At 32.4% G+C, this 13381-nt stretch overlaps 1 protein-coding gene across 1 annotated transcript in view; it reads left to right on the top strand.

Moving 5' to 3' along the window:
* The window catches only part of Sycp2 (synaptonemal complex protein 2), a 55897-nt gene that overhangs the window by 6451 nt on the left and 36065 nt on the right, over positions 1 to 13381 (top strand). The window contains exons 6-14 of the mRNA XM_052181594.1: positions 1108 to 1193; positions 1706 to 1791; positions 2022 to 2056; positions 2740 to 2882; positions 2968 to 3020; positions 4405 to 4450; positions 5004 to 5099; positions 7057 to 7117; positions 13037 to 13185. Coding sequence (XP_052037554.1) covers positions 1108 to 1193; positions 1706 to 1791; positions 2022 to 2056; positions 2740 to 2882; positions 2968 to 3020; positions 4405 to 4450; positions 5004 to 5099; positions 7057 to 7117; positions 13037 to 13185 — 755 coding nt within the window. The remainder of the gene's footprint in view (positions 1 to 1107; positions 1194 to 1705; positions 1792 to 2021; positions 2057 to 2739; positions 2883 to 2967; positions 3021 to 4404; positions 4451 to 5003; positions 5100 to 7056; positions 7118 to 13036; positions 13186 to 13381) is intronic.

The raw sequence follows: 13381 nt of genomic DNA, 5'->3' as shown, positions 1-13381 counted from the left end.
CTGACTGACCAGGTGCAGGTTCCTTTACTTCTTCTGCCTGGAGACTTCATCATGATTGATAACAGAGGCTGGTGAATCACTTACACACATAGCTATTTACTGTTCTCAGAGTCAGTGTTAGCAAATTAACGATTTAAGTAATAGTTAATGTTACCTTTCCATTGATTGCACTTTTGCAATTAACAATTTGAATTCCCAGGAAAGAAATCTTAAGAGTGCTAGCATTATATACTGAGCCCTCCTACTGTAAAGTAAATTATAGCTTCGCATCTTAGTTGTTTTAGTTGAGTATGGTCACTTTGAAAAGCTGTGATTTGCTTTTGCAATATTTCCATTGCTAAAACATTTCAAATCTGTTATAAAGTGGCAATATTCTCTGATTATATTTAGTATCGATAGCTCATTTTTTAAAATAGGAAGCTTTATTTTTTATACACTCTATCTTGATCATGTTTTCTCCTCCATCAGCTTCTCCCAGATCCATCCCTTCTTTATGCTTTTCTTCTTTTCTCTTTTCCTCCCTTCTTCCCTCCTCAAGAAAAAAAATCAAAATAATAATACAAAGGAAAAAGTGCCCAGCACCAAAATGAGACAATACATGGGGTCCATTTTTGTGTTGGGCACCTGCTTCTAGAAGGGCTTGGAGCCTGCCCTGGAGTGCTCGATAATACCCAGTAACATTCCATTGGGATAAAACATGGCTTCCTATCAGGTATCAACAGCAAATAACTAAAAGGTGAGATTTTTAACTAAAAGTCAAAACCCTTGCCAGGCAGTGGTGGTACACACCTTTAATCCCAGCACTTGGGAGGCAGAGTCAGGTGGATTTCTGAGTTCAAGGCCAGCCTGGTCTACAGAGTGAGATCCAGGACAGCCAGGCCTACACAGAGAAACCCTGTCTCAGAAAAAAAGAAAAAAAAAGAAAAAAGAAAGTCAAAACCCTCAAGTCACTTCTAGATTCATGAGAGTAAGAAATGTTGATTTGTTATATAAAAGAATGTTTGAAGTATGACTAAAAGTTAATGAGGCCGGTTTATATAAACACCTCAGATAATGAATGACTGTTAAATTGATTTAAAATTAACATGTCAATAATAATTTATTCAGGTAAAAACCAAGTATTGGAAAGTTTTGTACCTCATATCTGTGCCCTGATTATTGATTCAAGAGTGAATTTATGCATTCAGCAGGAGGTAAGTCTCTCTTCGGACCTAAAAATGAAAAAGTAAATGATAAAATGAAATAACTTATCTTAGACTAGGTTTCTTAAATTAATTTCATGGGGTATATTTCTGTTGTCTGAGTAATTCATTGCCTGACAATGTAACTTTTAAATAATCAATTAAAATCTATAATTAAATGGATTTATGTATGTATATTACTAATATGAGAACCTATGCTGCCAAAGTACTATGAGTTTTTCTAGTATGTGGATGCCAGTATAGTAGTTTTGTATGTGTACATGCATATGCATAACCATAAGAACACAATTTAGGTAACCTTTTATTTGTTCCCTTAAGTCTTTGAATAGTTTTGTGGTGAGAAAGCTTCAGTAAAGGAGTCATCCATCCTGTGCTGAAGTACATTTTAGACTAGACATTGTTTCATTCATTGGACTTACATTCCCTACTTAGTACTTTAAGTTCATATATCTATGTCTCTAATTGTTTCTTAGAAAACAAAGTTACTTTTTTTTCTTTTTCAGGTTTTAAAAAAAGTGAATATGATGCTTGACAGAATACCTCAAGATGTCAACAAAATACTTTCTAATCAAGAAATATTAACTCTCATGTAATAATTTTTAATAACTTGTTCTGACAAATTGTTTAAGAATTTTAAGAAACATGCGATCACAAATTTGAATTAATGGAGCCTGACAAGCATATAAATTTTGACATAATATGGCATTTATATTTTCTCCAAAAGTCAGTTATATTAGCCAATTGTATTTTTCCCAAACACAATGGGTTTCTATCTAATTGATATTAGTTTAGTATATAATTTCTTATTTTAATTCACAGGAGTAATATGGGAGAAAGGATTTTAGATATAGGAGGTAAGTATGTCTTTCAAAGATTTGAAATCACTTCAAATTTATGAATGTTATATACCTTTGACAAAATTATTAGATTCTATATGTTACATTACCAGAATATACCAAAGGAATTATAATCTGTTTATCTAAAATAAAAGAAGAAATTTTAATTAATAAAAATAAAGAGATGTCTTGGAACAAATAATTGGTCATGATAACAAAACTTAGATAAGTGTAAGTGTGCCCACCTAGTAATAGTTAGGAATGGTAACTTAATGCTCCAATACATTGCAAATATGTGTGCTGAAATTTTTCTTAAATGACTTCTTAAAATTATAATGTCTAATAAGTTTTGAAGTTGATAGACATTTTTTAAATAATATTTACTACAAAGTACTTAATTTTTCTTTAGATTCCTATGATTAAATTTTGATTTAGTGACTTATATATGAAGTATGACTTTAATATATACTGATATAACTAAACATCATAGCAAAATGATATATATTGTATAAATTGTTTTTCAGTGTAAAATTATAAAGAAATGGAAAAGTCTTAAATGATTCATTTTTTGACTTTTAAAAATGCACAATTGAATATTAAAAATAACAAACATTTTCTTATTTCTCTTGTTCTTGTGCCTTACAAAATGGAGTTTTGTAAGCTTAGACTCTTGACCTCTAAACTCACTAATTTTTTTTAAGATTATGAATTACAGGTAGGCATTGTGGAAGCTTTGTGTAGAATGACCACAGAAAACCGGAGACGAAAACTGGCACATGAATGGTTTTCAATGGACTTTATTGCTAATGCATTTAAGGAAATTAAAGACTCTGAATTTGAAACAGTAAGTAGTATAAAAATAACAAGTTTAGTAAAGATTTTTGTATAATTTTTATTTTTAAAACTTTTTTTTTGCTTTTGAAAACTAGGATTGCAGAATATTTCTCAACTTGGTAAATGGCATGCTTGGTGATAGAAGAAGGTAAGCTTGATGCAACATTTGTTGGTAAGGAAGTAGAGCTGAGCTCAATGATGTGTGTTTAAAAATATAATTTTTATTGCACTGTGAAGTATGTACATATTTGTTCAAGACAGTATTTATGTAACATACAGTATAAACGAGTACACTGCTAACCTGAAATACTCCTGATGGCTTTGTTTGGCTTTGTACCAAAGGAAAAATGCATCTTTTTATTAACTCATATTAATACCTGAGTGTCCTTATTTGGCTTACTGTTTCAGAATTGTGTGTGTATTATTATATGGTGTTTAAGGAATGACAGAATCTGGCCATACATCTACACTCTGGAGCAAAATTGTATAATTAACATAAGTAGAATTTTATTATTTAATATCAGAAACAAGCATGAAACGATAGAAAATATAAATTTCACCATTAAAATTTATGTGTATGGGTGTTTTTACCTCCATGTATATCTTTGCTTTATGTACATGCAATCCTGAAACAACCAGAAAAGAGTGGTGTAGTGGAACTAGAGTTAAAAGGTTGTGAGAAGCCATGTGGGTACTGGAAATTGAACTCAGATGTTCTGGAAGAAACAGCAAATTCTCTTAACTGCTAAGCCATCTCTCCAGAACAAAGCAAATGGCTTATTGTAATACCTGGTCCCTGGAAATGTACTGAATAAATTATGTCCACTTTATTTACTGAGGAAGTGAAAGATAGGGGTAGGCCTAAACATAGTGAGTCTTATTGCCTGCATTAAAATCATATAGATTCCAATCAATTCTATTTTGTAAGTTATTTAATCTTAATAGCTTCAATTTCCTTAGCTGTGTGATAGGAATACTAATAATACTTATTACTTATGTTTGTTAAAGAGACTAACTAAAGTACTTTAAATGTTGTAAGAATTTAACCACTTTTACTATCAAGAATGACTCCAATCTACATTTTACACATTCAAGACTTGTGGGAACTTCCATTGTATTAATATGTAAGTGTAATTAGAAACAGTTGTTCATGTTTTAAATGATATTTTTAATTGATATAATTACTTTAATCAAAGTGGTAAGTAAATAGTATCCTTAAAGTAATAAGGCTTTTCTTTACCTAAACAGATTTCCAATAAATTTTAAAATAGTAATGGCATGGCCTAGTTTGGAGTTTTTCACCTATTTACTTAAGTTACTTTGCAAGGTTACAGCAGGAGAATCATATTTGAGGCCAGCTCAGACAAGAGTGAGGCCCCATCTCAAAAATGGAATTAAAGAGATTACATTATTTTAAAATTTTATAAAAATCAATTACCTCCTAATTCTAGATATTGTTTTGTAGATATAACTTGAACAAGTTAATTCTTGGAAAGCTGATTTATTTTTTCCTAAATCATTTTGTGTTTTAGGGTCTTTACATTTCCTTGCTTGTCAGCATTTCTTGGTAAATATGAGGTAAGTTTTAAATTCATACAAACCTCAATTATTGGATAATTTTTATATAAAAGTTAAATGGTTATGGACTACATAATGTTTTAAAACATTAAAGTACTAGACTTAGATGATGGTACAGCTAACTACTCCTGTCCTTACAGTGACAGCAGGAAAAGATGGACTAGCTCATCTTAGCAAGAGGGAGAAGAGCAAGGCTGTAGTTCTTTATCTTCCTCTTCTCCTTAAAGGCATTACTGCTGGTGATTGTTCATGAGTATATTCAGACTATTTTCAGTCTCTGTTAATACTTAAAATGGCTTTGATTTCTTGATCTAATTGCTATGTAAAACACTTGTAGCATTTCCTTGTTCTAAATTATCTAAATGCTAGACATTTCGGCTGTCTTCATCTACTTATACATTACCTCTTGAAAGCATTCAGGGAATGTTCTACTTATATGTGTTGCTGATTTCTAGAATAAAATACACTCAAACAATAGTTCAGTCATGATATAACCTGGTGATAATTTCCCATGTGTTATTGTCATATATGCTAGTTTTATATATTATGTTAGCTGCAGATACCATCAGATGAAAAACTTGAGGAATTTTGGATCGATTTTAATCTTGGGAGCCATACTCTGTCATTCTACACAGCTGGAGACAATGAAGTAAGCTCTTAACCTTTTTGTGTCACTGTATACACATGTGTGAAGGACATTCTTAAATTTACTTTCAGAATACATGTTTGTATACTTTTTAGCCATTCTTTTGATATATTTTAATATTAGCTTTTATTTTAAGGTTGTTTAAAATACCTTGCTAATTAAAATGAAACTTCTTTGATTTTTTGTTAACAAAATGAGTGCTAAAATTTAATACTAATTTAAACATAAACCTTTCAGAAATGAGTATTAACAAAAACTAATTTTTTTGGTCACATGAACAAAATGAATCAACAGTAGAAGAGACAGCATGCAGGCTGTTCAGAGATACAGTGCTTAGCCTGTGAGAGGCCGTTGGACATTCAGACACTCCACAAGAACTAACGTTGGCAGATGACAGCAAATGGTTTTACTCAGGCTTAAAATCTCCTGGGAAGATGTGAGAGAAATGGAGAAGTTAATTTTAGTTCTATGTGGTATCATAGTCATCTATATTCTAAGGTGGAATCTGTAATTGTCCTGTTTGTTACCTAAGGAGAGATATTGAAGTCAATACTTCCTAGCTATCACTTCATATTTGGTATAGCAGCATACATCTGGCTTGAATTGTGAAATCACTACAAGATTCTGATAGTTGATCAGCTCTTACTAATCTTGTTGGGGTTGCTGATATTATAAGGAGACTCTTAACCTTTTAAATCTAGTATTTTTTTTAGAATCCTACTTCTTTCCCACATAAAAATTTTATAAGTTTATGCTAGCCAATACTTTCTAGAGCATAAACTTTTTGTGCTAGAATACCTTCATAGAAGGCTTATTTTTAGTAACTATTTGGAGTATAGTGATTAATGTCTCGCTGGTTCAGTTTGGTGGTGTACTAGATGATCTAGAACAGAATAAATTCACCTATTAATTATTTTCTACATACTGATCAAGAAGATGCTTGGAGATCATTTCAGAATTATACTTTGAATTCTCTTTCCTCTAAATCTCTGTGGTAATAAGTTCTAACCCCCATATTTGTTTCTTTAATGTAGCATATAAGACATTTTACACTCTTGGTATCCCTCTGAGATATAGCATTCTCTATGCTTGAGCTACCCACATTTCACATCTCATAGACCCCCTCTAGCCCCGCCTCTCAGGACCCTCTTGCAGATCTTTGCAACCTAGTTTCTGTGATAATTTAACTGGCAACTTATCACAGCCTAGAATCACCTGTAAAAGTTTTAATGAATATGAATAATTATCTAGATTAGATTCGCCTGTGGGCATGTCTGGAGAGATTGTCTTGATTCTATCAGACACTCTGAAACTGATGTTGAAAGATATACTCACTTGGCACCATTCAGTGGGTATTGCAGGGAGGAGAGGAGTAAGCTGAGAACACAGTAAGCTAGGACCCATGTCTTGCTTCTCTGTCTAATCTTGACTATGGATATAATGCTTCAGGTTCTTGGCTTAATGTCTCCATGGTTATGAACTGTAACCTAAAACTGTAAGTCAAATAAACCTACCTCCCCTAAGTTGCTTTTGACAGGATATTTTATTATAGCAGCAGACATGTGAATAGGGCAGCTCCTTCTAATTTATATTTTGGTAAAAGTACCATCTGCTTGTAAATGGGTTCTTTGGTATAAAATAGCCTTGCCACCAAGTTATGTATCACATTGTTTAATGTTTTTTTCGTTGTAGTAGTTGCTGAAAATAATTCTGTTTTTCTATTTCATTAAATATCAGGAATGTGGTTGTTTCTTGTTTATACCAGTATTGGGGCTCATTAAGTTTAGAATTAATAAGTAGAATATTGGAGCATAAAGTTGCATGTCTATTGATAGATGGTACATGAGATAGGAGAAAGACAAGCCACTGTAAAGCCACTTAGACTTCAACTGAAATTGATACTGAAGTTTTAAATCAGGAATAAATATATACTCAGGGTCTTTTTCCTCCTAAATTTAAGGATCACCAATGGGAAGCTGTCACTGTGCCTGAAGAAAAAGTTCAGATGTACAGCATCGAAGGTACTAAACTTGAAGCTTTTCTTTTTTTTGTAATTCTCTTTTTAGTTCCCATCATAAAGAATAGAACCTGCTATCTCTTTGAGATAAGACAGGGTATTGAAAACAAAACATTTGTAGATACATTCCACACCCCATTTTTCTTTATCTAAAATCTGTAATATTTGGTCTGATGTTAGTGTTTTCAAGGTTCTTACATTTCTCTCATTTCTTTTATTAAATTCGAACATCTCATGTCTCCAGTCCTGTAACAGGAGTTACATAATGCTGCTGGACAAAATTATGAAAGCTAGCAGGCTGGTAAAAGCCATATTAAGTAACAGTATATGTTAATCACTTAAGAAAACATATATCTCATCATATTTTTACTTTGCATTTGAGTTCTTGTCCTACTTGAGTTCTCTGGCTGTTTGTGTGCTCTCCTCTGTAGAACATCTGTGTAAACACTTTTCCAACTTTTGCTGACCTGTCTTTTCACTTTTGAAGTTGTTGTGTGTTCTAGAATAGCAATCCTTTGATAGATACATTTCATGAACATATTCTTAGTCTGAGTCTTGCTTTATAATTTTACTGGGAAGTCAAAGAAAAGTCATTAAGTTTGAAGTCTAGTTGATTAGATAGTTTTGTTATGTTTTGTTTTTTCCCAGTGTGGTTGTTGCTCTGTGTGACCTAAGAAATCTTTAATTCTCAGTCACAGAGGCTTTCTGTTTTGGCTTTGGCTTTGGTGTTTTAATATGGTGAATGAAATCCAACTAATTTTTGTCTGAATTGACAGAAATTATAGGAGATTATGTGAATTTATATCTATTCTGTGATTATTTGCTGAAATGGCTTTAATTTCTGAGTTTCTTTGTTTACATAATCATACCTTGTGCCATTGAACATTACTCCTCTGGTTCCTATGTGAAGTCCCCCGGCTCTGTAAGACTGGTCTTGCATCCTGCTGTTGTTATGCATTTCTTTGACCTACTTGCATGTTGTGTGCTAATACCACAGTGTTCTCAGTATTTCGTATCCTTGTGTAATGTAGCTAATTTATTTTCTGAAATTTTTGAGTTTTTAGAAACACAGCCTTCGGAATATCCATATACAGTTTTTAAAGTTCTTATTAGTTATTTCAGAAAACTTACTGGAATTACCACTATAGATCAGTATGTGGATACCTGAAATAGAACTTTAATTCATAGAGATCTAGTTCTTCTTTGTGTCCTTCTCTAAACAATGTTTTATACTTTTTATTATGTCATGTAGATCTTTTGATAATTTTTTCTCAAATATTCCCTTTTGCCTTTTATGATGATAATCATAATCTTAAATTTCTTTTTCAGATATTTTCTATTGGTATATAAAATAGTTTTGAAAATATACTTTCCTTGTATCCTACAACCTTGTCAAGTTAACTGTTTAATTCTGATCATTGTGTAGATTCCTGGGGGTTTTCTATCAGTCAGTCATGTTTTTAAATAATGATAATTTTATTATTCTCTTTTCTTCTCCTTTTTCCTTCCCTGTTCCTTCCTTATAAAATGGAGAAAACTTCCAGTATAATTATGAATAGAAGTGATAAAAAGTGGATTTCTTGCAGACTTACTGACTGTGGCTTGGGGAAAGGTGATGCATTACTATAACAGTGCTGTGTTAGCTAAGTGGCCTGATGGACACCCTGCATCAGGCTGAGCAGGCTAATGATAATTCATGTGCCTTTGCACATGGTTATCATGGGTAATTCAAGTTAGTCAACATCCATCCTTCCAATCAAGTCTATATTTGCTCATTTAAACTCATTTCTTCTGCTATTTGGTCCCTAGACAGTCAATGTTGCTTTCTACAAAATAGATAAATAGATACATGTTTACCTAGAATTTATATAAATTGAATCATATGCTATGTAACAATTTTCTGGTTATGTTGTTTCAAATTTATTTTAGCTACTTGATGTGACATATGTCAATATTCTCTTTTTATTGTTGAGTTAGTAGTCTGTCTAATGGCTATACTTTAATTAATTAATTCATGCCCAGGGAACTTTTAGACATTTGGAGTGTTCTAAATTTTAGCTGCTGCTGTAAATTTTAATGTATAATCTATATATCTATGATTTGCTTCTGTCAGGCTAATTACTAGGGAGTGTAGTGCTTGTCTCATACCAAAGGTATATGCTTATCTATTCAACTTTAGAAACTTCCAAAGTGTTGGCTAAAATCTTACCTAAGTTTAGGTTTTGAACCTCAGTGTGTAAGAGATTCAGTTTCTGTGCCAAGTTATTTCAGTGACTAACAATACTTGTTACCAAATGAGTTTGATTCCCCAGGACTTACATGATGGAAAGACAAAACCCAGCCCTGGGAATTGTCCTCTGACCTCTACATATATGCTGTGCATTTGTTTCTACCATACGTGCATTCACTTGCATACACAGAGACAAAAATCTAATAGCTTTCTTAAGGAACTAATTTCAATCTTGTTGAGTCCTAGCTTCTCTTGTCTTACTGCTTTAACAATAAAAACTATCTATATTACTAAGAGAAATTATGAGAATAAACATTTCATATTGTTTCTGATTTCAAGAGAATAGCAAAAAATAATTCATAATTCTTATCATTAAGTATTTTATACTGTCTTGGTCTGTTTCCTGTTACTATAACAAAATACCTGTGATTGAATTAATATGTAACCAGAAAAAGTTGATTTGGGTTTGGGTAGTGGAGCCTGGGAGTCTCATGATCAAATTACTTGCTAGTATACTTGTTTAGTCCCTGGCAAAAGGCCTCATGGTGAGAAGCAGAAGGTATCATGTGGGAAGTCATTTTTAGGAACCTGAGCTCACCTTTATAATAACCTTTTCTAGCAGCTTCATAAATTGAGAAGACATTAATCTGTTAATGAGCTAGATATCTGCCACAAATATCTGCTCAGCACTGTCAGAATGAGGAATTTTTAACTTGAGTTTTACTTACAGCAAACCACCGTATTCATACTATAGAACATTTTGCCAGTTTTTCATTTGTCTTAAATAATTTAATATATTTCACAGAATTACCTCTTGAAATTGTCTTGTTTTTATTTATCTGAATTACCTTTGGCTTTTTTTCTTTTAAGTCACTATTTCGTTAGTAGCAGTGATGCACTGGTATTTATTTCCTGTCAAGTCACTTTATGACTGACATTGTAGTTGGAGTTATAGCAGTTCTGAGTAATTCTCCACCAAAAACGATGCCTACTATACACAGAGAGAGTGAGGAACTTAGGACTCTGTGTGGGCGATGGTGGCCTATGTTGCCTTTTAATTTCTGTAAATTGATCCCAAAGCTATGGTTATTTTAGTTTATTTGACTATGAACCTTTTGGGTTTCTGTCTTAACCTGAGAGGCTATAACATCTACAATTGTGCTTTGTAGAAAAAATTCTAGTTCAGCTCACTAGGCATTCAGTCCAAAGTCTAGCATATGTTGTAAATGAGGAAATGACTGCATTTAAGACTGGCTTGTTTCAGGAAGCATTTTATATTTAAGCCAGTTAGGCAATTAAAGAATTGATTTTTAATAATTAAAATATTTAAATTATGTTTAGTAATTGTACATAATTAGGAGGTATAGCATATTTCTGCACATGCACATAAGAAGTTCTAGTCAGAGAAATCATGTAAGAAAAGCTTAGTAGGCAGACACAGTAGCCTTTTCTGTCCATCTCCTTGTACTACCCAGAAAATAAAGTCCATAGTTCCTTTAAAGTCTGCATTTACTCTTTACTAACTCTGAATCAATTTTGAAAGTTACTACATTTTCTTTTCTCATTAATTTCTGTCCTTGTTACATTCTGTTGTACATCTCTAAACTTTTTACTGTCAAGATACTTGACTCTAAAATTTCTCTGTGTATGTGTATCTTTACATTGACTTCTCCACATTTGACATTGGTGACTACAATTCATTTTTGAAATGTCTCAGCTGAGCTCCAAATGTACAGAGAGCACTACTGTTCTCATAATCTTCTACTAAAGAGCGCCTCCTTTATTTTCTGACCAATGGTGTATGATGAAAATTGCTTGGTTAACTCTAGTAAGGAAGCTATTCTTTGTTTTAATACTTGAAAATCTCTCCTTTGACAAATTCTAATGCATGTTTAATTGTAGCAGGGCATAGGTGGGGGGTACATGTAAGAGGCATGGTGTACATAGAAGTCAAGAGGACAGCTTTGGGGAGTTGGTTCTTTCTTTTCAACATGTGGATGCTGAGGCCTTTGAAGTTCACGGTCATCTTCATCAGGCTTGTGGCAGCAAGCATCATTACCCTCTGGTCTACTGTAACCAGGCCTAAAAGCCATCCTTGGCTCTCTCCTCCCCACTTACCTGTCACTTCCCTCTTCCTTGTATTCTTACTTCTCATGTATTTTGTATTTCTACTCTCTCTCTGTGTGTTCCCTGCTCACCATGATATTGAGACAACTAAATATTGGCTTATTCTATATATGGATTATAAAATCGTTTTAAATGATTTCAAAGTTAAAGCATATTATTACATTCATACTGAATCAAATAATATCTTGATGTGTTACTAAAGCCTAGCATATTGATTCTGAACAAGAAACTAAATAAGATAGTTTTTAATCTTAGTAAGATTACTAATTTTAAAAAGCCAAGTAAGTTATAGTTCATGACATCAGAGCAAACACCAGAAATCTCACCAAATAAATAAAATATAACAAACATCAATGTATTGCTATATAAATGGTCACAACTCATAATAGATGAATCTTTGTACAAATAATAATCCAAAATTATAATTATAATGCTGTAGGTTTGCAGTGGAAGAAAACACTTCATTTAATAGATGCTCATATGTGAAAGAATAATGTTGTTCAGAAGCATGAAACAATTATAAGATCCCATAAAGATTGATAAATGTATGGATAATTTTCATCAGAACATAAAATAATCTTAAAACCATGTGAATTTTTACCTCTGAAACATGAAAATTTAAGATTGGGCTCATATGACTTGTTTAAATTCTTAGTTGTACCATTGGTGTAAGAAACAGAGCAGCACTTTTATTAGTTACCAATGCTTAGTACCACCAAAGGCCGTTACTGTGACAAATCCCATATATATATATAACAAAGAAAGATATTTCCTATTTGGGCAAACCTTAAGAGTTTTAAAACTATATTCTTCATAAAAATATTTGTTCTTGGACAGATCAGAGTTGCTTGCATCATTGTGGATATAAAGTTCCCTACTTTGTGTATTTTCTTTTGGTCCAAAAATATACTCTATGGGACAGGTGCAGAGGCTTTCAAAGTCAGTAGCAGGAGCTTCTGCAGATGTGGGCAGGAACACTCTTGTATTAGGTCTTATTCTGTATAGACAGATTGATGAATTACTAGGTGGCTCTTTATGTATCCTTTTGGGGTTGAGTGTGGACACCTATTACACTGGCACTGGAGTATGTCTTTATTGGATTGAAAAGTTCCTTGAGAATAAGGACTGCATCCTTCTCCCTCCTAAAACCCTGGAGTTTTTTTTATTAAACTGTTATTAACAGTCAATATGTAAATTTAACAGAGATCTTTGTGTATATGTATAGCTAGGAACAATGTAAGTATAAATGCAAGTTATTTTCTTTATCTTTTAGAAAGCAGCTTTTTCAAGCATGTTCATGGGAAATTTTAAGAATTGGTTAACACCTGAAAACTAGAAATCTCTAGTTAGGGCATTATTGAGTAACATCAATGAGGATACTGAAATTGAAATATAAGTTGACTAATTTGTTAATATAAGTTGACTGATTTGTTTTTATAATTAGTAATAGAGTTGAGTAAACACAGTTTAAAATTTTGAATTTTGATTCAATTTGATATTTTATTTATAGTAAAAGACTAGTATGAACATTAATATATTATCACTAATGTTATTTTCTATATACAGTGAGAGAATCAAAGAAGCTACTGACTCTAACTTTGAAAAGTATAGTAAATATTAGTAAAAAAGAAGGAAAAGAGTTACTTTTGTATTTTGATGCATCATTAGAAATCACCAATGTAACTAAAAAACTTTTTGGTGGAAATAAGTGTAAGGTAAGCATTTAAAACCTTGTTCATGGGCGCAGGGTCTGCCTGGACACAGGGGGAGGGAAGGGGGCTTATGGGACTTTCGGGGAGTGGGGGGGCTAGGAAAGGGGAAATCATTTGAAATGTAAATAAAAAATATATCGAATAAAAACAAAAACAAACAAAAAAACCCACCTTGTTCAACAAATAGTATTAACATGGT

The sequence above is a fragment of the Apodemus sylvaticus genome, chromosome 5 (genome assembly GCF_947179515.1).
Source record: "Apodemus sylvaticus chromosome 5, mApoSyl1.1, whole genome shotgun sequence".
In the NCBI taxonomy this organism is placed as follows: Eukaryota; Metazoa; Chordata; class Mammalia; order Rodentia; family Muridae; genus Apodemus; species Apodemus sylvaticus.
This window is presented reverse-complemented; position numbering and strand designations above follow the sequence as displayed.